The sequence below is a fragment of the Leptonychotes weddellii genome, chromosome 15 (genome assembly GCF_054177405.1).
Source record: "Leptonychotes weddellii isolate Sample4059 chromosome 15, ASM5417740v2, whole genome shotgun sequence".
Taxonomy (NCBI): Eukaryota; Metazoa; Chordata; class Mammalia; order Carnivora; family Phocidae; genus Leptonychotes; species Leptonychotes weddellii.
This window is the reverse complement of record NC_138383.1, coordinates 41,743,242-41,765,446: the sequence shown is the minus strand read 5'-3', so window position 1 is coordinate 41,765,446 and position 22,205 is coordinate 41,743,242. Positions and strand designations below refer to the sequence as shown.

The 22,205-nt window shown below is 53.2% G+C and overlaps 1 protein-coding gene and 1 long non-coding RNA gene across 6 annotated transcripts in view; both read left to right on the top strand.

Moving 5' to 3' along the window:
* TOM1L2 (target of myb1 like 2 membrane trafficking protein) overlaps positions 1–22,205 on the top strand; it is a 119,345-nt gene that overhangs the window by 87,721 nt on the left and 9,419 nt on the right. For 2 of the 5 annotated variants that reach the window (XM_081805612.1, XM_031017590.2), the window contains 7 exons: positions 903–1,019; positions 10,228–10,361; positions 12,771–12,819; positions 13,370–13,493; positions 15,596–15,713; positions 16,716–16,791; positions 19,066–19,131. In XM_081805612.1, the coding sequence (XP_081661738.1) occupies positions 903–1,019; positions 10,228–10,361; positions 12,771–12,819; positions 13,370–13,493; positions 15,596–15,713; positions 16,716–16,791; positions 19,066–19,131 (684 nt within the window). The remainder of the gene's footprint in view (positions 1–902; positions 1,020–10,227; positions 10,362–12,770; positions 12,820–13,369; positions 13,494–15,595; positions 15,714–16,715; positions 16,792–19,065; positions 19,132–22,205) is intronic. The other 3 variants (XM_031017593.2, XM_006746798.3, XM_031017591.2) reach the window with 2 other exon arrangements.
* LOC145717408 (uncharacterized) lies at positions 1,026–8,210 on the top strand. Its single transcript, XR_014140602.1, has 2 exons — positions 1,026–3,397; positions 4,397–8,210. It is a non-coding gene; the product is annotated as an uncharacterized LOC145717408 (long non-coding RNA).

Here is a 22,205-nt window from a genome sequence, read left to right as displayed (position 1 = left end):
CTGGCTGGTTCTGCCTCAGGGAGAGGGGCAGGGGAGAGTCAGTAAAGGCTTCAGGGAGGACAGAAGGTGTCATTTGAGCTAGGTCAAATTGCAGTTGAGAGCCGTAGCAAAATCCAGCGTTCTGGTTATCGTAGTAGGAAAGGGATTGGGTCGGTACTGGGCGCATGGGTACCAGCCCTGCACTGGGTCTTCACTTCAGTCATTCGTAGCAGCTCTGAGGCGTGGGCAGTGTTTTCCCCTCTCCGTAGGTGAGGAGACTGAGGCTCAGACAGGTTCAGGTCTGTCCCTTATGGTGTCCCTACTGGAGGAAAGATGGCTCAGGCTTTGGGGAGCTCTGTTGGATGGGCAGGTAGGGAGCCGGGGCGGGAGGGGGTCTCCCCCCGAGTCTTCTCTTGGTCCCTTTCCCTCATTCTTGCCACACCAGAAAAGTGCAGCTGAACCGGCCAGCCCCTCGGAGGACCAGAATGCTTCGATTGTAAACCCCTGGGGCCAGCATCTATAACGATGAGGGCCCTTGGGGATCAGTCACATGCTCTACCACTTTCACTTGAAAGAGTAGGGACGGAGGCCTGAGAGATGAACTTCCCACTCAGGCTTCTGCGGTGGGAGGGCTGAGCTGCACACCAGCTCCGTCCGCACCAGACGCAGCGCTCTTTCCCGGCAGTCACCCATGACAAACTCTCGGTAATCAGGGCCCTTGTGGGGTGGCCTCGCGGCCCCATTCAGGTCTCTCCCTCACCCTCACGCACAGACCAGAGTGAGACAAGAAGCCTTCGAATGCTGAGCACATTCAGAGGTGTGACCTAGATGTCATGGTGAAGGGGACTGTCACTGGACAGGTGCAGCTTGACTGACCTCTGCTTCCTGCTTTCCTCCCTACTCCCACCCCCCTGGCCCAACAGATTGCCAGGCTTCGGAGTGAACTGGATGTTGTTCGAGGCAACACAAAAGTCATGTCGGAGATGCTAACAGAAATGGTCCCCGGGCAGGAGGATTCGTCCGATCTGGAATTGCTGCAGGTGAGAGCAGGGAGGGCCTCATCTTGTGGAAGCTCTGGCCCTGGGCATCCAGCAGTGAGGCAGGATCGGGGCCCAGGGGGACTGTTGTGGGAAGGGACTGAGTCCCTGTAGGCTTTTCCCCAGCCTCATGCTTCCTGGGACCGATCAGAAGCCAGTACCAGGCTCTCTTATTTTCCTTAGTGACTTTTTTTTTCCTGATTATAAAATGCCGATTACAGAACGCATGCCCATCAAAAGAAAAAAGGAAGTATAAAGAAGAAAATACTCATTTTCTTTGATTCCAGCACCCACAAATAACCACTGTCGATGTTCTGATGCTTTTTTTTTCCAGACTTTTTTTCCGTGTTTGTTTTCATTTCAGATGTAATTGAGATCCTATTGTGTGTACAATGTTGTGTGTCGCTTTGCTTCCTCAACATTATGTCATGAACACTTGTGACAGGCCCTCTTCAACCTTCCCCGCACGCAGGAGCCCTTCTAGCCACACTTTGCCCCCTGAGCCAGTCCTGAGACTGAGATGAGGTAGAAGCTTCCTTTCTTTTCCTGAACACTGAGGATTCCAGGCTGGGGTTGGCCACCTGATGGTTTGTGAGCATCTGTTGCTAACTGGCCTCCACGCTCCCTTAGCCGCCCTGCAGATCGGGGGGCACGGCAGAAAGGGGTCCGGGAGCAGGGCTGGCACCCGGGGCCGCCCTCAGACTAGCGTCAGGGATCCTGGCCAGCCAGAGCCAGCAGCCAGCTCTCCGCCACACCCGTCTCCGACGACTCTGGCATTTGTACCAAGTGGCATCTGTGCTGCCCTCATAAGCAGTGACCTTCTGGAGGTGGGGAGAAAGGATGCTCTAAGCTGCAAGTGCCAGATCTTCTTGTCTGGCGCTCAGAGTCGTCAGTCTTGCTCCCCCCTCCGAGTGCCATCCCTCCCACCCCGCTGTTGGCACACACTCGCAGTGTCTGAAGGCCCGGCTCGGGTGGCCCCGCCAGTCCGCAGTGCCCCGAGCCAAAGTGACTGCCTGCTCCCGGGCCGCTTCTTGTCGTGCCCTCTTCCTCCCCTGAAGCCGTCAGCTCCCAAGCAACTGAGGGTGGGTGCATACCTGCTCTGGGCCGGACGCAGAGCAAAGCAGAGGTGTGTGGAGCGTGGTCTGTGCTCTGGAGGAGCGCCCAGCCTGGTGCAGGGAGGCCGACCAGAAACAGGTCATCTCCATGAAGCCGTGATATCAGGTTGCTCTTAAAGCCGAGCCGAGTACCCTCACCCAGCCCTAACGAGGAGCCCCGAGTGGCCTCTCCCAGACCTCGCTCCTGACACCTGCAGCCCGGGTAGGTTTGCCTTCGTTCAGCAGGGGCCAGCTGTCCATGTGCCACACGCTAGGGGACCCAGTGTCCCGTTAATGCACCATTGACCTCCATTCCCAGCCTGTAGGGGGAGTTCTTCCAGGCATTAGCTGCTACAGAGGAATCTGAGATCAGTCCAGAAACCGTCCAGAAACTGCGAGGGCCTCTTGAGGCAGCTTTGTGCTGTGTCAGCATCAGAATTCCTGCTGACAGGGGGTTTGCAGTGGACAGAGTTGAGCTCCTGGCAGCAGGGGGTGGGCTGAACAAAGCCAACATGCTTCCAGACAGCCAGAGCAGACCCAGACAGCAAGCATACTTTGTGCGTGTGCATGTGCATGTGTGCGCGTGCGTGTGTGTGTGTGTGTGTGTGTGTGTGTTTAAACAAGCCCATCAGCCAAGACAAACAGAACCTAATCTCCTGGCGTCAGCTCACAGTTTTCAAAAATAGGTTGCTTCCCATGACGTTTTCCTTCCCTCTGTTTTGTTCCAACTCCAAGCCTACCAGCCCTCCCTGCTATCTTATAAATCAAACAGAGAAAGAATGGTTCTGGGTGCCAGTGGGAAGCTGGCCTTTCAGCACGGGAGATTCAGGAGTCAGGCAGCTCTGTGTGAACAGCCACACTCTCCTGGCTCCTGGCCTCGCTCCTCAGTCATCCCTGACATCTCCCCTCCTCTTCTTCCCTGGGCAGTTGGAGGCCGGCTGGGCAGGGGCTCCCAAGGGCTGGGGCCACCCCAAACAGCCCATTTCCCACATGGGAAAATGACACCAGCTGCTTGGGAAGTGATGGGATCAGAATGTGCCCTGAGGACCCCTCAGTTGAGCTGGAGGGCAGCCAGATTGCTCAGGGTAGAAGCTGTCCAGAGCTCACAGTGCTGGCCGGGGCCGTGGAAATAAACCCATTTGTCACCAACCCAAATGTTCACGCCAACAGAAGCTGCTCCCGACTCGAGTGTAAATTGCTGGGTAGGAGGCAGAGGAAATGCAAAGAGAGGAAATTGGAGGTGTCAGCCCCGGGATGCACTGGTGCGGCGGACGGCAGTCATGGGCGGTAATGTCCCGAATTGCTTCCTGTCTCCCTGAAGGGAGACTGAGGCCTCTCCTTATGCTGTGCCGGCAGCTTAGCTAGAGACCCTGAGGAAAACTGAGGCAGGGTGCCCAGAGGGAACACTGTGCCGGGGCGGACCCCTCCACCCCCTGAGCTGGGACAGACCTTCTAGGCAACTAGTCCCAGCTCCACCCATGTGTTCAGATTAGTGCCCACCTCATTTTTCTTAGCCTTTTCTTGACGAGACAGGCTGTTTGTGGGAGCCCACGGAAACACTTCTGTTTCCAAATGCACGTCCTGGTCAGACTTTGGGAAGCACCACAGGAGGGCAGAAAGAACCACTGGGTTCACGTCCCAACCACTGACAGGCTGGACGATACTGGGTAGAGCCTGGAGTGATCACGCTCATCTTGGAAGGATAGAAATCGTCCATTTGAGGGGTGCCTGCGTGGTCCAGTCAGTTAAGTGTCCAACTCTTTTTTTTTAAGATTTTATTTATTTACTTGAGAGACTGAGAGCAAGAGAGCACAGAGGGAGAGGGAGAAGCAGACTCCCTGCTGAGCAGGGAGCCTGATGTGGGGCTCGATCCCAGGACACTGAGATCATGACCTGAGCCAAAAGGTAGCCGCCTAACCAACTGAGCTACCCAGGTGTGCCTAGCATCCAGCTCTTGATTTCGACACAGGTTCATGAGATAGAGCCCCGCATCGGGCCCCCACACTCAGCTCGGAGTCTGCTTGAAATTCCCTCTCTCCCTCTCCCTCCGCCCCTCCCCCTGCTCTTGCTCTCCGCCCCCCAAATAAATAAAATCTTTCAAAAATTGTCCATTTGAGGTGGCCGGCACAGTGCCAGGCACAGGGAACTCATCATAAGTCAGAGCTCCTGTGATTATTGTTAGTACATCCTTCTCTACGGCAGGCTAAAGTCTGTCTCCTTACAACTGCTACCCTGGTCTGTCTGCTTTAACCACAGGACAAAACAAAGTCCTCTTTCACAATGTAGGTCCTTAAATATTTGAAGACTGCCATGAGCCCTGCCACAGCCCGGCCTGTGCGGTACAGATGTGCCTATTGGCAGCCCACCTTGTAGATGAGCTGGCAGTTCTCAGCAGGAGCCTATAAAATTGAGAGCTTCCATCAACCTAAAATCTTCCATCTCTCTCACAGAGCTGGTAAGCCGTATCTTCCCTACCCTATGTGTGGGCACTTGGGTTCAGGCCTGATATTTGAGACTGCATCGCCATCTCCTGAAGTTCACGTCCTTAGCTGCCGCCTGGGAGTCCGGTTTTGGAAATCTTTAAAGATTCTGAGGCTGTCATCCGGTACTCTCCGTCTCTCCCAAATTAGCCTCTTGAGCTTTGTCTTCAAGTAATAATAACTTTTAATTAATCCAGTGATGCCCAAATTGGGCATTCCTGCATGGCCATCCATCAGGTAGTAAAAGAAGCTCTCTTCCACATTGTTTCTTCAAGTAGCAGATGGTATATCCCCTCTTGCTGCTCGCATCTCGTTTCAACAAAAACCGGGATGTCCAGGACCATTTTCTCTAGAGAGATCTAGTTTATTCTCCACGTTTAGCTTCATTATTCCCCCTTCTCTTCAACAAAGAGTTTCTTCTTCTTCTCCCCGCCCCCCCTTTGCCGCTATAGAAAGCGGATCCTCAGGACCTTATTCTGTGTTCCTTAGAACTTGGAGAAGGTTCAGAGGAAACCCATAAAGATGATTAAAAGACTGTTTTGCGAGGTGGGGATGAGAATGTCCCTTGAAGAAAAGATAAAGGCATTGGGATTAATTAGACAGAAAGAGGCTATTTTAATATGTTCTGATAGATGGAGGGCTTTTGCACAAAGAACACTGACCAGCTGTGCACCCCCTCTGTTGAGAACCGGATATAGGAGGAGGCCGAAGCCGAAATCTTCCTCGTGTAGGACATGCCTGTCCTGGCTGTTGCATGGTGGGAAGGACGACCGGGGCAAACTGCACGCTCTTGTGACTTAGGATCAGAAGAAAGAAGAAAGTCAGGCTGTGTGGCTGCTTTAGAGGGGGACATAGGCAGTGGAAGGTCTCCCAACTGCATCTGCCATGAGTCTGGCTGCCGGTGACCCCAAGGAGGTCTTGCAGGCGGCCAGCTGGTGTTTGGTGGCAGAAATCTCAACACGCTGCTTCTCCTCCCCCCTTCGATCCCTTTGTCTTTTTTCTCACTGTTTAAATTTTTTTTTTTTTTTTTTTAAGATGATGACATAGGGGCGCCTGGCTGGCTCATTCAATGGAGGGTGTGACTCTTGATCTTGGGGTTGTAAGTTCAAGCCCCATGTTGGGTGTAGAGATTATTTAAAATAAAATCTTAAAAAAAAGAAGATGAAGAAGAAGATGGTAACTTAAAAGCTTGAAGGAAGGAGATAATAAAACTTTCTGCAGAGACCCCAGGACATCCTTGATTTGGAAGCTCCGGGCCAGATTCTTTGGTCCAGTTTATGAAAGCTCTTTGAAAGGCTCCTGGGTGCCCCTCTGGGATCAGAGCATTCGAGGCTCTGTCCATGGGGTCAGGGGCTGTCTCTCCCGGCGCCCCAGCTGAAGGCTGTGGGGAACGAGGAGGCAAGTACAAAGGGCAAAGCAGATGTTCTGGGGCTTACAGTCCATGAGATCACCACATTGTGTGCCCTTGGGTCTCATTGTTCCTGCAAGCTGAAGTCATAATGTTAGAGCTAGCAGAGGCCTCAGAAATCATCTAGCACTTTCCAAACATTTCTGTAAAGTAGGGGGACCCTTTTCTCCACAAATAAAATTCCACAGAGAACTGTAATGTTTCAAAGAGATAAAAGCAGAGCCATGGGGTGGGATGTCCCAAACCCCATGCCATGGAGGCCCCTCAGTGGCCCTCTGCAGAGTTTTACCACTTCTCCAACCCCCTTTCCTACCCGGGGAGAAACAGGCCCAGAGGGTGCTGGAGGCCTGGAGAGCGGACCTGGACATGGCTGCTTGCTACCTGCCACTTGGTTCCCAGCACCCAGGAGGCCCTGGGCTCCACTGGGGGAGACTGAATCCAACCCTGCCCTTTTCTGTCTAGTGGTTCGGGTGCTTTGGATGTTTGGAGCCATGTTTCTGAGACACTCTCTGCAGTCTTTTGAATGATCTGGTTTGGTTCTCCTTTGACTCTGGTGGACCATCCTTGAGGCCTGCTCTTTCTTCCCAGGCTTCCACTGATTGGGGTGGGGGTAAGGGCTCTTGCTCATTTATTGGAGATACACAGGACCCAGAGGCACTGCTGGAGGACCTGTCACCACATGGGGCAGCAGCGCCAAGCAGAGGTATGTCCAGTCTTGAGGAGGTAGGGGTTGGGGGGAATCCCCAGGAAACATTCTGGGCGGATAGGGAGATGGGTAGCTGGGTAGACAAATGGTAAGCTGGAATTGTAAAATGTTAATGGCAGGTAGAATCTAGGGGTTGGGTATATGGGGTCTACTATAACACTTTAAAATCTTTTCTCTACATTGAAAATTTTGTGACTAAGCGTTGGGGTGGGGAAACATTCTGGGGCCTTGAAGGATGAGTAGGAATTTGTTTGATGGAAAAGGAGGAGAGGAACATGGCAAGCAGAGGGCTGCCTTCTCAGGGGCCCCTGAGCAGTGAGGGCTAGTGCCGGAGGCCGGCCGTCTGCTATTCTAGAAAGTCTGACGTGTGTTTGGAGAAGTCCTGTGCTTCTGGGAGGTGATGCCGCCAGCTTCTGCCAGGGTGGCCTAGGACCTCTTTCCGTTTGGAATTGGCCTGCAGTTAGGATAGGAAGTCACTGACCTCTTCCCTGTCCTGGGCCTGCCTGGGGGTGGGAGTGAGGGCTGCCTTTGCTGGAGGGAGTGGGCCTGTAGCTGGGGCTCAAGATCCTTTTGCTCATCAGAGATTTTTTTGCAGACATCTTGAGTACTGGTCTCTTCTCTACGAGGCACATACACATCCAGGAAGGGATCCAGGCACTGCGCCTCTTCCCTCTGTCCGCCACCCTGCCGCCTGTGTCCCCAGGCTCTGTCTTTCCCTCTTTTCTGTCCCCACGAGCTTTGGCTGGTCTCCAGCATGTCTTCCAAAGCGCTAGGCAAGATCTGCTGCCCAAGAATGTCTTTTTTCTTTTGGTTAATGGGGGCTGGTCTTTTAAAGTGAATCTGAATCCATGCTCCCTTATGGGCCCTAAGCGGGTGCTCCCTGCACTCTAACGATATATCATAAATACAATTATTTACGTTGTTGACTTCAGTCCTGGCTGTTGGAATCCTTCTCGTGATCTAATGTGATTGCTTTTTTCAGAAGTTGATTTGTGTGGGCTTTTGTTTTGTTTTTCGGTATTCGTCTTAGCCCTCGCTCGTGAGCGCACTTTGTTTCTGTAATTAGGGTTTCCGCTGGGCCCTTGGCTTTCCTGTGTACTGCGACTGTCCCAGCAGTGACTGGATTTGACCTGTGGGTGTGTACCAGCACCCATGGCTGGGATTGTGGCAACCCATCACTGAGTTTCGGCCAGGCTCCAAGTCCCAGGCCGCTTCCCGAATGCCCCTCTTATGGCTGGCCAGGGGATCTAGGAGCCGTTCACAGTGGTGGAGAGTGGACATTTTGTGGCATTTCACTCTTTCCTGGATATGATGTCCTGTGCGATTAATTTTCAGTATTTGCCTCTTGTTACTCTAACACATGCATGTATATTTAAAAATGCTTACTGCTGGGTCACTGGGGTCTGGGACGAATCCTGGAGAGGGAAGATTCAATTCTAGGTGAAGGAGAATTGCCCATTCCTCTGAGTGGAGAGAGGGCCAGCAAGAAGGCTAAGCTGGTGTAGATCCTGAGTGAGGACGGTGATGGGGAGCAGGTGGTCTGCACAGACCAAGGGATCACAGTGCCATAGAGTTGAGGTGTCCCCATCCTTCCTCCTCCAGCCTCAGCTTGCTTCTGACCTCCACCCCTCTGCATCACCTGCTGGTGGGAATGCTACTCCCCGGGCGCAGCTGGTCCCTGAAGCACCAGGTCAGGGGTTGGGAGAGAGGAGTTGTGAATCCCCGGTGATTTGCTGACAGCCCCTTAGTTCCAGGATCACTCTGCCTTCTCCCAAACCTAGAATGGGAGTCTTAGGAGAACCAAGAGTGGGACTGTCTTCATAGAAAAAACTGGAAGGTCCAGATGCTGGGCTTGCTGGCCCTATGACCAAGAGAGACTGACAGCAGCATTCTGGTTGTACAGAGGGCCAGCAACAGGGTAGAACGAAGACATAGGCAGTGTTTCCATAACCAGCCAGACGGGGCCCAGCAATCCAGAGGCTCTCCAGTGAAGCTTTTTTTTTTTTTTCTTCCGGTGAACACCAGACTATTTTGTACCCAGCTGCCTAAATCTAGAAACCTTCTGTCTTGACAACTACAGCTATAGTGGGGTGATTGTGGGATGACCCATGTGGGTTGGGCCTCTTTTCTCAGCTGCCCCTGCTCTTGGGGAAGGAGCCCCCACAGGCTGAGCAGCCAGGGGAGGGGTGACGCAGAAGCAGTTTCCAGACCTGGTGGCCGGCTGGTCATGATCTGCTTATTCTGTGATTGGCAGGTCTGTCCCACAGGATCAGGCCCAGGACACTCATTGTCGTCCAGTGGTGAAGGGGGTGTGTGTGTGCACACGAGTGTGTAAGGGAACACTATTTAGAGACCTTGGACTAGGTGTGGATGGAAGGAATGCAACTTGCCTTCATTAATTAATTCTCTCCAAAGCATTTAGGGAGTAGCTCCTGTGTGTTGGTCATGGATGCTGGAGAAATGGGGCCAAGAGATGCCAGCCCTGCCCTCAAGGAGCTTCGGTATAGAGAGAGGAGGCAGATAAGGGGCCCAGCAGTAAGGCCCCTGTGTGCTGAGCGCAGTGTTGCAGGGCACTGCTGAGCCCTGGGATTCCCTGCTTTATGTTTGGCCACGTCTGTGTTCGACTCAGCAGATGATTACTGGGCCTTTTCCCTGTGTGTGGCGCAGTGTAGGGCAGGGAAAGCCTGTGGAAGCCAGGCCAGAAAGTGGTAAGGGTCTGTCTTCAGGGGGACTGTCCTTCCAAGGGTAGAGCGGGCTCCAGTGGTGACTGGGGGTTCATTGGAGTCCTCTTTGGCCAGCCTGGAAGACATGTCAAGAGCTTGCTGAGCTTCTCAGACCTCAGCGAGATACCACACGTGCTACCGAAATGTACCTAATACAGTCATAAAATACACTCCTGCTGTTGCTGGGAGCGTAAATGACCTGGTCTCATCTTTTTGGAGGGTCTTCTGCAATTACCAGTCCGTATTCTAAGTGACTGTATACCCTTTCACCCAGAAATTCCACTTCTAGAAGCTTGTCCTATGGAAGTACTGGCACAAATGTAGGAGCCTGTGTGTGTACGAATGGTCCTTGCTACACTGTTTGGGTTGGCCAGAAAGAGGCCTTAAGGCAGTGGAAGCACGGGGAGATGCTTCATGATACACACACACACAGGTGGGGCCGGCCGTATGAAAGCGACGGGGAGAGGTTGTCGAGAGTATTTTGTTGAAGAGAAAAAGCAAGCTGCAAAGGATCACATTCTTAGACGTAAAGGACGCTCTGTACAAACACGTGCCGATGTACATACAAGAGTACAGAGCTATGGACCCTTGTCTGTCCATTGAAAAAGAGCTTCCTTCTTCTGGGGCAGCAGGAGATAGAGAGGGGCCCTCCACTTTGCATCCCACCCGTGGCCGGCTTTCTCGGACAAGCGTGCACTCCTTTGGTGACTTTTAAGAATTGACTCACATTTTGCCCGAGGAGGTACAATGGGACACGCATCGTCCCCAGCAGGCTAGCCAGAGGCGTGTGTGTTCCCTAGGAGCTGAACAGGACCTGCCGGGCCATGCAACAGCGCATCGTGGAGCTCATCTCCCGCGTGTCCAACGAGGAGGTCACCGAGGAGCTGCTTCACGTCAACGATGACCTCAACAACGTCTTCCTCCGCTACGAGAGGTGGGGCCGGAGTCCTTGTCATCCCTCCCAGAGACTGTTGCCAACGGAGGGATTTCTCTCCCAAACAATGTGGAGAGGGAGAGGGAGTGTAGGGTTGGAAAATGCTCATCAGAGATGCTAATTTGTTCCCGGCTGACAGGGAAAATGCTTCTTGTTCTCCTGGGAACGGAGCAGCAGGAAAGTGACGGGCAGAATTAGGCTCTGCCCTTTGCAAGCCTCAGGCTGCCCTGCCTTCCCCACTATCCGCCCCCCCCGGGGCCCATGAGGGGAGGGCCGAGGCCTTGGGGCCCGGGAGCTTGCACCTGCTCCTTTGAAGATCCTTTGAGTTTGAAAAGGATTAAAGGGGGGAAAAAATCTCTACTAAGGAAAAAAGATTTCCTCTTTGCCATCTTTAAAGAAAGAAAAAGATTTTTCCCTCGCTTTGCAAATGTCAGTGTGTCTAGAGTATTCCAAAGAAGGCAGGGTGTAAGTGCCGGATGCTGCTGCTGTTTAGGGAAACACACACACACACACACACACACACATTCATTTGAGTTCTTTCTGCAGCCAAATCATTTTTGGATTCGAGGTAACCAGCTTGAAAGTTCTTTTCCTTTTCCAAAGCCTCCCCTGGGGAAGGAGTTGCCAATAGGAGGTAATGGCAGGCACGGTTCCCAGAGCATCATTCGGGCATGTGTGGCTCAGGCTTCTCCCAGCAAAGGCACCAGAAAGCACCTTGACCAGGCCAACCTTCTCCCAAGTCTGAGGCCTTCCACCCTCGGAGACTTGGGGCCCTGGTCCCTGCACTGACTCACAGTGTGATGATCTGGCATCATTTAGGATCAGTGTGACAGGGGGCTTAGAGGGAGATTTTGCCGTGGGTATCACGACCCCGGGCCTTGTCTTAGTAGGGATGGGTGGTCCTGGGTCTATCCGATAGACAAAGAAACCTCTGCACTAAGAATGTGGGGCCACCCAGGGGCCCCGTGTGTCCTTTGGAGATTAGAAGCAGATCTGGGGTGCCTCGACTCCCAGCTCGAGACCCCTTGGTTTTGCCTTGTGGTTCTGGTTTCTCTACTTTATTTTTTTTTTTTTTTTTTTTTTTTTTAAAGATTCCATTTATTTATTCATGAGAGAGAGAGAGGCAGAGGGAGAAGCAGGCTCCCAAGGAGCAGAGAGCCCGATGCGGGACTCGATCCCAGGACCCTGGGATCATGACCTGAGCCGAAGGCAGATGCTTAATGACTGAGCCACCCAGGCGCCCCTAGTTTCTCTACTTTAAATGGGCTTGGCCTTTTCACCTCAAACCCGTTTCAGCCCTTCCTGGGATAGGAAGACAGGGGCTAATGTGAGCATTTTCCCCTGAGTCTGCCACACCGGCCTGACCACAAATTCAGAGACAAAGCCCTGAGGTGCCATTCTGGCTTGAGTGCTGTTGATAAGACCAATTGTCCCTCCAAGATGGTGTGAGAAAGGTACTCCAGGATTAGAAACTTTTCAGATGTATTAACATTCTCCTCCTCCTTATGGGCCATGGTTCATAAAAACACACAAGTCTCTCTTGAAACCACAGTGGACACAGATCGCCTAACCGGATTGTCCCTCCTGGGGATCCCTACTTACCAGGCGCTGAGCTGAGCAGATCTCAGTAAAGGCTGGTTTCTCCAGCCTCTAGCTGCAGAAGGTCTCTTAGCTACCTCTTTGCCCACAGCGTTTTGGAACTTTTAAATGCAAGGGCAGCCCACACAGGTGCCTCACAATTGCTCTTGTATTCCCCACCTGGTGGGTATGGGACAGGAGAGGCTGTCTGTGGTTGCTCCTAGCCAGTCCCATGCGCAGCTACTGGGGAGCCTTTGGGCCAGGCCAAGGGCCTGTGCCTGTCTTCCTCTTCTAGGTATCTACCCTGTGTGTGTCCCAGGCCCTCTCCTCCAGCATATTGAGCTGAGGGCATCTTAGTGACAGGCTAATCATGCCTAGCACAGCTCTATGAAACAGGGAGGGGGCTGCACTTCTTGCCTGGCTTCGGAAATCGGTATCTGAGCCTCTCCCAGGTCAAGTTGTTGGCCCCGCCCCACCCCGCCCAAGGAGCAAAAGGAGCCCTCTGGGCCCAGAGCATGAGGGGACAGCTGGGAATGCTTATAGTGACCTCCTTATGATGGGATGTGCCAAACAACACCTTCCTCCCCCCCTTCGTGTGCTCGTGGGTGAGCCTGGAGGCTGATCCTCCAGAGGAAGGCACGGTAAAGTTGGGGGGTAGAGGGGGACCCACCTCCCATGTCCCCCAAATGGCCCCAATTGGTTTCCTTTTCCTGGAGTCTCGGTGTCCACTGGCCTCACAGGGCCCTTGGTCCCCAGGAGCTCTTCACAGGACCAGTGAGCATCACTATACCGCGTCGTCCCTCCTCACTCTGCTTTCCTTTCCCCTATTAGGTTTGAACGATACAGGTCAGGCCGATCAGTGCAAAATGCCAGTAATGGAGTAAGTATTCCTTCAGAATTCTCTCCTCTCCAGATGCTGGGAGACCTACCTCTGTTAGGTCTCACCTCTGGTTTTTCTAATTGGGGCCTAAATATATGGGTAATGAGGGGCACCTGGCTGGCACAGTCTGTAGAGCGTGCGACTCTTGGTCTCGGGGTCGTGAGTTCAAGCCCCATGTTGAGGGTAGAGTTTTCTTCAAAAAAAAAATTGGGGGTAATGCAGGAGTAAGCTCTGGCTGATGGGATACTGCAGAAGAACTAGCAGACACATTCCCGGTGGGAGCATGGCAAGCAAGCCCCAAGTTATAGCTCCAGGGACAGCGACTGTCCTGGTGACTGCTTCAGCCCTGCCTCCTTTGGGGGCAGGGGGAGGAGCCAATGGGCAGGGGCCACCTTGGACCACCAAAGTCCCAGGGAGGAAAACTGCCTTGTTCCTGGATTGGTGCAGCGTTGATGCTTTTTCTTGGGTTCCCTGCACCGGGCCAGCTGGCTCTTACCTAGGAGCCCAAGGTGGGCGCTCTGGGGCTCACTGCTGTCTTCTCTGCTGGCAGGTACTGAACGAAGTGACCGAGGACAACTTAATAGACCTGGGCCCGGGGTCTCCAGCTGTGGTGAGCCCAGTGGTGGGGAACACGGCACCCCCATCTTCTCTCTCCTCTCAGCTTGCAGGCTTAGGTAAGTGTCTCACAGGTTTGTGTCAAGGGCCTTCTTTTCAGGCCACTTCCTGGTTGTGAGTCTGGGCTGAGCGCCCCTTTCTCTCTCTTGGTTGGAAGGCCCAAGGAGAGCCTTTAGAGGGATCCATGGAAAAGTGTATTCCTGAGACCTGGCCAATTGTGCCACCTTTAGTTGATGACTTCTGTCCCTAAACTTAAAAGTTTAAACCTGTGTTGGAAAGAAGGGGTGGGGGGAGTTCCAAGAAACTGGAAGTTGTTTGCTTTTAAACAAAGGTAGCTGCTGTGTTTTATCTGCAATAGTCTCTGTGGTCGAAGTGATTGTCTTCTCAATATAAACTAGGCCAAGGATGGCAAATAGGTTTCAGCTCATTGGCTGCTTGGGACACAGGTCTAAGAAGGATGCTGCTTGGGAGATGAGTCTGTGGTTGATTGGTAATGTCTGCCACGGTCTTGGAATCAGGAGGTGATGGCACAGGTAGATTTGCTCTCCTTGAACTAACATCAGCCTAAAGTGCTGCACTGTCTGAAGCCTAAAACAAAAGAAACTCACCACTTTCCCACTTTTCCGTTTGCAAGTGTGTATATGATTCTAGATGGTACACCGATTTGTAACAGATAAAATTATAGTATTGAAATAATAATGCACGGCTCTCACAAAATTCTTTCTACCTTGGTTTTCTGTTTTCCTTTTTTTTTTTTCCTTAATATTTATCTCTATACCTTCATTCCATTACAGTTGAAATCGGGCTTTTATTTAGTGGCCTGTCCATTGCTGTGATTCTGGCTTCCCAGCATCTCATGAATCTGTGGCCACCATTTCTCTTTTGGAACAGATTTCTCTGCCTTCAGTCCATCCAGCATATGGCCACCAGATTTAATATCCAAAAGTCAAATTGAATTCTGCTGCCTGCCTTCTTAAATAAAGGTCTAGTGTTGGGGCGCCTGGGTGGTGCAGTCGGGTAAGCATCCGGCTTTTGATTTCGGCTCATGTCATGATCTCAGAGTCATGAGATTGAGCCCCGTGTCAGGCTCTGCGCTGGGCGTGGAGGCTGCTTAAGATTCTCTCTCTTCTCCTTCCTCTGCCCCTCCCCCCACCTCTGCACGTCCTCTCTCTGAATAAATAAATCAATCTTAAAAAAAAAAAAAGCGAGGGGTGCCCAGGTGGCTCAGTCAGTTAGCATCTGTCTTCGGCTCAGGTCATGATCCCAGGGTCCTGGGACCAAGCCCTGTGTCGGGCTCCCGGCTCTGCCGAAAGCCTCCTTCTCCCTCTCCCTCTGCCCCTCCCCTCCGCTCGTGTTCTTGCTCTCTCTCAAATAAATTTTAAAAATCTTAAAAAAAAAAAAAAAGGTCTAGTGTCCTTCTCCTGGGCTCCTTTACCTGGCCTTTGAGGCTTTTCACACCCCAGCCACCTCCCACATACCTTTCCAGCCTTTTTGTTCATCAGCGTCTCCACAAGTGTTTTTCACTTCACACTCCCTGGACTTCCCAGGCTCTGTGCTTTGGTACCTGCCTCTCCCTCTTCTCCTCGCAGCAGAGTCCCCCTGGGCCTTTAAGCCCTATTCTTGGGTCAGTTTTGAATCTCTTCCAGTTATCTCAAGCTAGGTACTGGTGGTGTCTGTCTCCCACCTACTTCATGTGCTCCTTAAGGCCAAGGACTGCATCAGATTCAGTTTGGTCCGCTCATGATCTAGCTTTGAACGTGGTGGGTGCCTGCGAAATGTTTATCAAGGAAATACATGACCCAGGCGCTCAGACATGTGACTGAGTCAGTGAGGAGTGTACTGATCAGAGCGTTGTGGGAAATCTGCAGAGGCACTGGCCCCAGGCCCCTCCTCGCTGCCAGCAATCTCCCTCTCGTTCATACTGACTCTTCCCCACCTTGAGCAGCTTCGGGGGGGGGGGCCCTGTGGCTGTTCTGTCCCCCATCTGGGCCCCGGTGTGACTCCTCCTGTATGTGGTGGGCTGGGGGTGCCGAGGAGAGCTGCCCAACCTCCCCCCATAGAACCCTAACGTGCCCACGGGCTTCTGAACTTTGGGATCTTTCCTCAAGTCCACGGGCCACATTTTACTCTCATCCTCCCCTCATTTGTTTTGTTGCCACAGACTTGGGGACAGAGAGCGTCAGTGGTACCCTCAGTTCACTCCAGCAGTGTAATCCGCGTGATGGCTTTGACATGTTTGCCCAGGCGAGAGGGAACTCCTTGGCTGAACAACGCAAGACGTATGTGGGGACCATTTCAGTGGCTCTCGGAAGACATTGGGGGAGGATTGATCCCGGCCTGGTCACAGGCCAACACAAAGACGCCTTTTGTTTGCCAAGTCCAGGGCTGCCAAGAACGTTGAAATATGTCTGTGAGGACTTGGCAGTAGACACAGATTTTGAATGAACACCAACCTCCCCACCCCCGCCAACCCCCACCTCCCCGCCTTGGGGTTGATTGTGGTTGGATTTCTCCTGTGAGTCACAAGAGAGTGCTTCCCGTGCTGCTGCTGAAGAAGAGCTGGGAGCTGGGGGGCAGCCAGGCAGGGCATGAAGTAGCTCTTATCAGCATGGTTTTCTTGTGCAAGGGTGTGGGCGGAGGCTTCCCTGAAGGCAGCTCCTGCCAGGAGAAGCCATGTGAAATTGGGGATGTGGGTCCCAAAATAGACCACCCCTTGCATCTCAGGGAGGCACAGGAACAGGCTTTGAGCTTCTTGTTCAACCTTAAGGCAGGCGAAGAACTCTTTCCTGCCCTTCCCTGGGGCCCGGCATCTTGAGGCATTTGGCTTTCTGGGTTCCCATGCTCAGGCATCAACAGGTTGACCAGAAACCCAACGCAAGGCCCCGTTCACGCTTCACCAGCTGTCACCACCTTCCTTGTCAAAGGCCACTGCGGCTGCTGCTTTTGAAATAAGAATTAATGTTGCCTGGAGTTTCAGGGCGCTTTTGACCTCCTGTCAGTGGACTTTGGAGATGCCCTGGTATTGTTACTTGAGAGGGACATTGAGGGGCACAGTGTCCCAGACCCCAGAGGAAAGGAGGGGCTGAGCCAGTGCTGGAACTCTGGCCTCCTGGCTTTAGCTGCAGTCAGACAATGCATGAGCCCTTTGATGCCAGGGCTGCAGGGAACGTTTCTCCAAGTATGCGTGAGGGAGGTGAGAGGGCTAGAAAGTGATTAGAGGTCACCACCCCGTCCCCTGGGACCACTGCCAGGAACTGACAGACTGTGCTGCTTGTCTCCAGGGTAGCCTACGAGGACCCCCAGGCTGTCGGAGGACTGGCTTCTGCACCAGACAGCCGGAAACAGAGCTCTGAAGTGGTAGGTCTTTCAGCCTGTTTTTCTGCCTGGCGTCCTCTGGAGGGGAAGTCGGGCCGGGTGGCCAAGCAGACTCCAGGGTGCGTGGAGGGCAGGGCCCGCTGGGGGAGACCGGCATGAGAGCACTCGATCGCCTCATTGAGTCCTCACCCCACCCCGCGGGTGATGCCCAGTCAGCCTGCCATGAACCCGAGAGCCGACAGGCCTCGAGAGGTGGTGGCATGCTCTGGGCACCGAGTGAGCAGAGAGCAAGCGGGGATCCCTTCTGGGAGGTCCGGCCCCAGAGCCCCTTCTCTTCCGACCTTGCTGGCCCTGAGCTCTCAGGGCACAGGTCTCCTACAGCCAGATTGGGGCTCTCTTCAGATGGTCCACTGCCCTGGGGTGGGCAGGACTCTGACAAAACACTGATCCGCACAAGGAAGGGAAAAAGCTCATCTGAGCCACATCTGGGCTGATCATCTGCAGTCGGCCTCGCCAGGCAGTACCAACCCACTAGCAGGCAGCGGAGGGCCAGGATTTGTCAGGGGGTCTGGGGCTGGAGGGGCGGGAGGAGCAGCAGGTGGAGGCCAGGAGGGTGTTCTGGAAGGGGCAGAGCTAAAGGCAGAGGTGCTGTCAAGTGGAGGGTGGTGCTTGTTAGAGCCCCAGCTTTCAGCTGTGGATTCTGTGAGGTTTCAGGTCACTGCCGGGGAAAGGATTTGTGTCTTAATGCTTCTCATGGGATCGTCCCCCTTTTCACCTCAGGAATGTGTGTGGCAGTGTGTGAATGAGTGTCTGTTTGCAGGGACAGTGAGGGGGAGGGCTGTGGGATAATGGCCCTGGAACAGTGGGACCTCCTTTTAGGGTCCCCCAGCTGGGTTAGAAAGGAGCAGTGCTCATCTGCCCCCTGGACAGGGAGGTTTGCTTCCAGAACACAAGTTCGGGCCTCCTGCTGCCTGTGTCCAAATGGGCCCAGGCCAGCAGCAGTTTCCTTGAGAAGGCTCGCCTTGGGGAAGGCACTTACTCTGTGGTGGCTCAGCCAACTTGATAGGAGGCCTGTGCGGCCCTCTGCACTGGCCACTAGGGGGCACAGAAGAGCCAGCCCGAGTGCCTTGGGTCTCAGCACCCTGCCTTTCCACCCCTCCCCGGGACCGGGACTCCCAAAATCTATGCGGTGGTCATGGCTCTGTTTCTCCCATTACTCGGAATGTCTCCTACCCAACTCAGAGAGGGTGTCAGGAGGCCGGGCTGAGGGCCCCCCAGCACATCCCCTCCTCCTGGCCCACCCTGACCTTGCCTGGCCCACCTGGTCTGCTTCCCCGTGTGCCTCCCGGGCCGGCCTCCATCCACGCCAGGGTGTGTCCTACCGCACCTCCGCCCTTAGCAGTGTCTAGGCCTGGATCGGAGCGCAGGAGAGGTGGCCAGCTTCCCGCCCTTCGCCCTTTGGGGTGTGTGGCTTGGCGCATCTCCCCGTTTTCAAAGATCTTGATGATGCCAGCATGTTTTCCACCTGATTGCAGGTGGTTGTAGGCAGATTGCTTTCATGTGTACTGGTCGGTGGGAGGAAGCAGGGTTTGTGCGGCGCACGCATGTGTGTCTGTCTCTGTCTGCACCTTGGTATATGCGTGCACACACACTGACCCACATGCATCCTCAGGCCAGGATTTCAGCTTCTGTTGTTCCGTATCCTAAACTGTGCTGACCTGCAAATGAAAACCGGGCCAAAGGAGAAATGAAGAACACAGGCGAGGGGAGAAAATTGTATAGCCACACCTCCACGGTGCAACCAAATCCAAAGTCTTACCTTAACATGCTGTTATTTAAAAAAGGGCAATATACCCAAATTCAGCGTTCGAGTTAAGAGTTTGGGAAAAGAACACACAGGTAACTGAGAAGGAGGAAAAAAGCAGAAATAAGTTAGAAAAAAAGTAGTAATGACTTCGTAAGAGCTGGTTCTTTGAAAAAATTGACCTTTGCCAACCCTGAGAGCCCTAATGAGGAGAAGCGGCCATGGTCAACCTTCCGTGACCTCCCGGAGATTTTCCAAGTGTACAGGGATAATTGGCAGGAGTATATGGTACCCTGTCGGGATTCTCGGTTACTAAACTTCTCTTCTGTTTTTTCAGGCAGGTAAGGGGGAACTTGCTGGAGGGGGTGGGGGGTAATGGGTCACATCTCCTTCCATGACAACAGATCAACTCTGAACAGTGGCTTTTCCGTTTCCATGATATATACTGTTGCTTTCTTTATCTGGGTCTTGCTGTGACTTTTCTTTCTGGGACTTTTCTGTCCTCGGCCCAGAAGAGAGGTAAAGGTGGGGACTCTGACCTGGAGCCCATAGACAGCTGGCTCATAACCCAAGGAATGGTGAGAAGTCACCAGCTGAGCCGAGCCCCCTGTCCACCCCAGCGCTTACCTGTGTCACCTGCTGAGCCCTTGTGAGTCAGACAGTACAAGGCCATTCTCTCTTTCTGACTGGGTGCCAAATTTTCCCCTCTTGCATTTGTGCAATCTCCTGAAGCCACAGACTTCCAGCCCCAGAAATACCTTCTCTGGTTTTCTGCTGAGGTCCGTGCCCCTGGGTCTTAAGGGTCTGGGACATTGGTGGGAGTGAGGGGAGGGCTCCTTCCCTCCTTTTACTGTCTCTGGAGCTCCCGGCAGTATTCACTTTTCCAGGATAGAGCACAAGTTCCTGTGGCTTTTGCTTCAGAAGGGACGTTTCTAAGAGAACAGATTCAAAAGCATCCTCTGATGGGTTGGAGAAGCCCCCTCCAGCCTGTGAATTTGGCAGTCCTAGGCTGATGGGTTTTTATGATGGAGTTATTTGTGTCCACTATGTCCCCTAGAAGAATTTGAGACATCTTCAAGAAACACACAAACACAATAGGAACAGAGTGAAAAGAAGACAAAGCCAGGGGAGGTTTTTTTCTTTTTTTTTTTTTAAATTTAAATTCAATAGCCAACATATAGTACATCATTAGTTTTTAAGCCAGGGGCGTTTTAATATCATAAACACAGTTCTCATGAAGTAGAGCTTGAGCAGGCCTCTCCTGCCTCATCTGGTCAGGTGGCCCTGAGTGTGGTACAGAGAGAGAGGGTGATCTCGTTCCAGGCTGCTTGCCTTGGAGTGATGATTTCATTCCTAATGAAGCCACAGCCCTCACCGAGCACCTCTAACATAGAGACCAAAGGTCTGTGGGTGCATGTGTGGTAGGACTGGAGCAGGAGAGGATGCACAGAAGGAGATATGATAAACAGTGAAGCGTCAGCCTCTGGGTGGAGCCAGGCAGACACCAGGCACACACACCAGGGAGGACGCATAACTGAGCCCTGGAAACTGTGCTAGGCTGTGGCCAGCATGTCCAAGATGGTAGGCAGCACAGTGGGGGTCACCTGCCTGAGCAAGGTGTGGCCAGCATGCAAGGCCACAGGCCACACGGAGCCATCAGAACCGAGGGGGTGGGGAGATCTGCCTGCCACCCTGGCTCGGAGCCAGGGACCTTTGCACAGCTCTGTGTCTATACTAGACCCCACGGTCATTCTTAGAGACATAGGCTGCCTGGGCCCCTCATTTACTTCTTCAGGGACAGGCTGGGGTTTGGGTCCCCATGTGTGGGTGGCCTATAGAGCAGGACTCCTGGAGACCACGTCCACGCCAGTTCCAAATTGGGAGGATCCAGCCATGTGTCCTTGTGCCTACTAATCCTGCAAAAAAGGATACTGTCCGTACCAACTACCCTGAGTGTGGCCTTGGCAGCTCATGATGGCACCTGCCTCTGCCCACACAGAGCCCTCCTCCTCCGCCCTGTCCCCCACTAGAGCTCCAGTCTCCCAACTTCCCAGAAACAAGCCCAACTAACAGCTAACCCGGTATCTCACCTGCCTGACTGCAGTGTTTTTTTTTTCTTTTAAACAACGTATATTAATTGCTTTGCCTTATTTCCCATAGTGTAGAAACCCTGAGTCTTTCTAAAACCCCTGAGTACAAATTCTTTACTTGGAAACTTTTTGTACTATTGAGTGAGACTGAAGGGCTTCTAGACTCTCCCTCCTGTTTGGGTGGCAGTGGGACGCGTTGTAGGGAGGATTTCACAATTCTCTAGAAAGAACACACCTGAGCTTTTCAGAAATGGTTCTTGTTGCATCATAAAATCAGACTCGTGGGTTTCCTTGTGGAGTTGGGGCTCGGTCTCCTGGGACTCTGGGTGTCTAGATTAACAATCCCAGATTCGTTACCCATCGAAGAGAACCCTGAGGGGCATCGTGAGCCAGCCTGCCCGGAGACTGCCGGTGCACTGCGTCCCCCCCACCTCCTAGCCTCTCCATATGCAGGGTGCAGCCAGAGGACCGAATGTAAGCCCCAACAAGAGCAGCAGTAGGTCAGTAGGAGTGCGCTGCTGCCAAAGCCCAGTTTGGGCCTGGGAGCAGTAGGGTGCCCTACTCAGGCCTGGAGGACCCCCCCCCCCCCAGACATAGCAAGCCCAAAGCCACAAAGATCACTGGCTGTGGCTGGAGTGGGGAGCCCATCAAGGGACAGCGGACAGCTCCCCCAGCATTCACGTCCAAATCTGCCACTTCTGGTACTCAACACGCCAGCTTCTCTTCGGACTCTGAGGATGGGCTGGGCGCGTCTCCCCCATTGCCTTAGCCGAGCCAACCCCTTGGGTGCTGGTCTGTATGGGGAGGGTGGTCCCGTGCCAGCTTCCTCTGTTTTTCTGTCTTCACATCTTTTTCTTTCTGTCCCCTCCCCCAACACCCTCCTCTTCAGACCCTTGGGCCAGTCTTACGCTTTGGATCATTGCCCAAGAAGTGCTAAAACCATGCCGTGGTAGAGGCCACAGTCTCTTAGGGATCAGCTGGGCCCATCCTCATTTGATGGATGAGAACACTGAGGCCTCCCAGGGGCCTAGTGACGTGCCCAAAGCCACGGGGCAGTGACAGAGTCCATTGCCCTCTTCCCTGGCCAAGGCCTCTCCCTTCCCTTCCATCGGCATGGCCGGGGGCGTTCCCTCTTTCTCCCTCCCCGTCTCCGCAGTTCCTGTTTGGGGAGCAGCATGCGTATTTAGTCTGTGTCTGGTAGCACCCGCATTATTAGAAGGAACTTTACCCTGGCAGAATACTCAAGGCATTGACTTATCAGGGCGGGAGGTTTATATAGCTAAGGTATTGTGTACAACCACAAGCAAGTCAACCCTTGCCCTGTGTCATATAAGCTTTACTGTTAGCTCTCCCTGTAGCTGCAGGGAGATTCCCGCCCTGAGGCCAAGTGCCTTTCATACGGGAAGGAGTCAAGGCCAGCCGTGTCCGATATCCCTGGGTTTCGGAATTAGAAGACAACCCCTGACCTGGAAGTTAAGGGGTTCGGAGTCCTGAGTGGTGAAAACTAAATATGACCTAGCCATCACCCTATTTCACAGATAAGGGAACTGAGGCCAAGACTT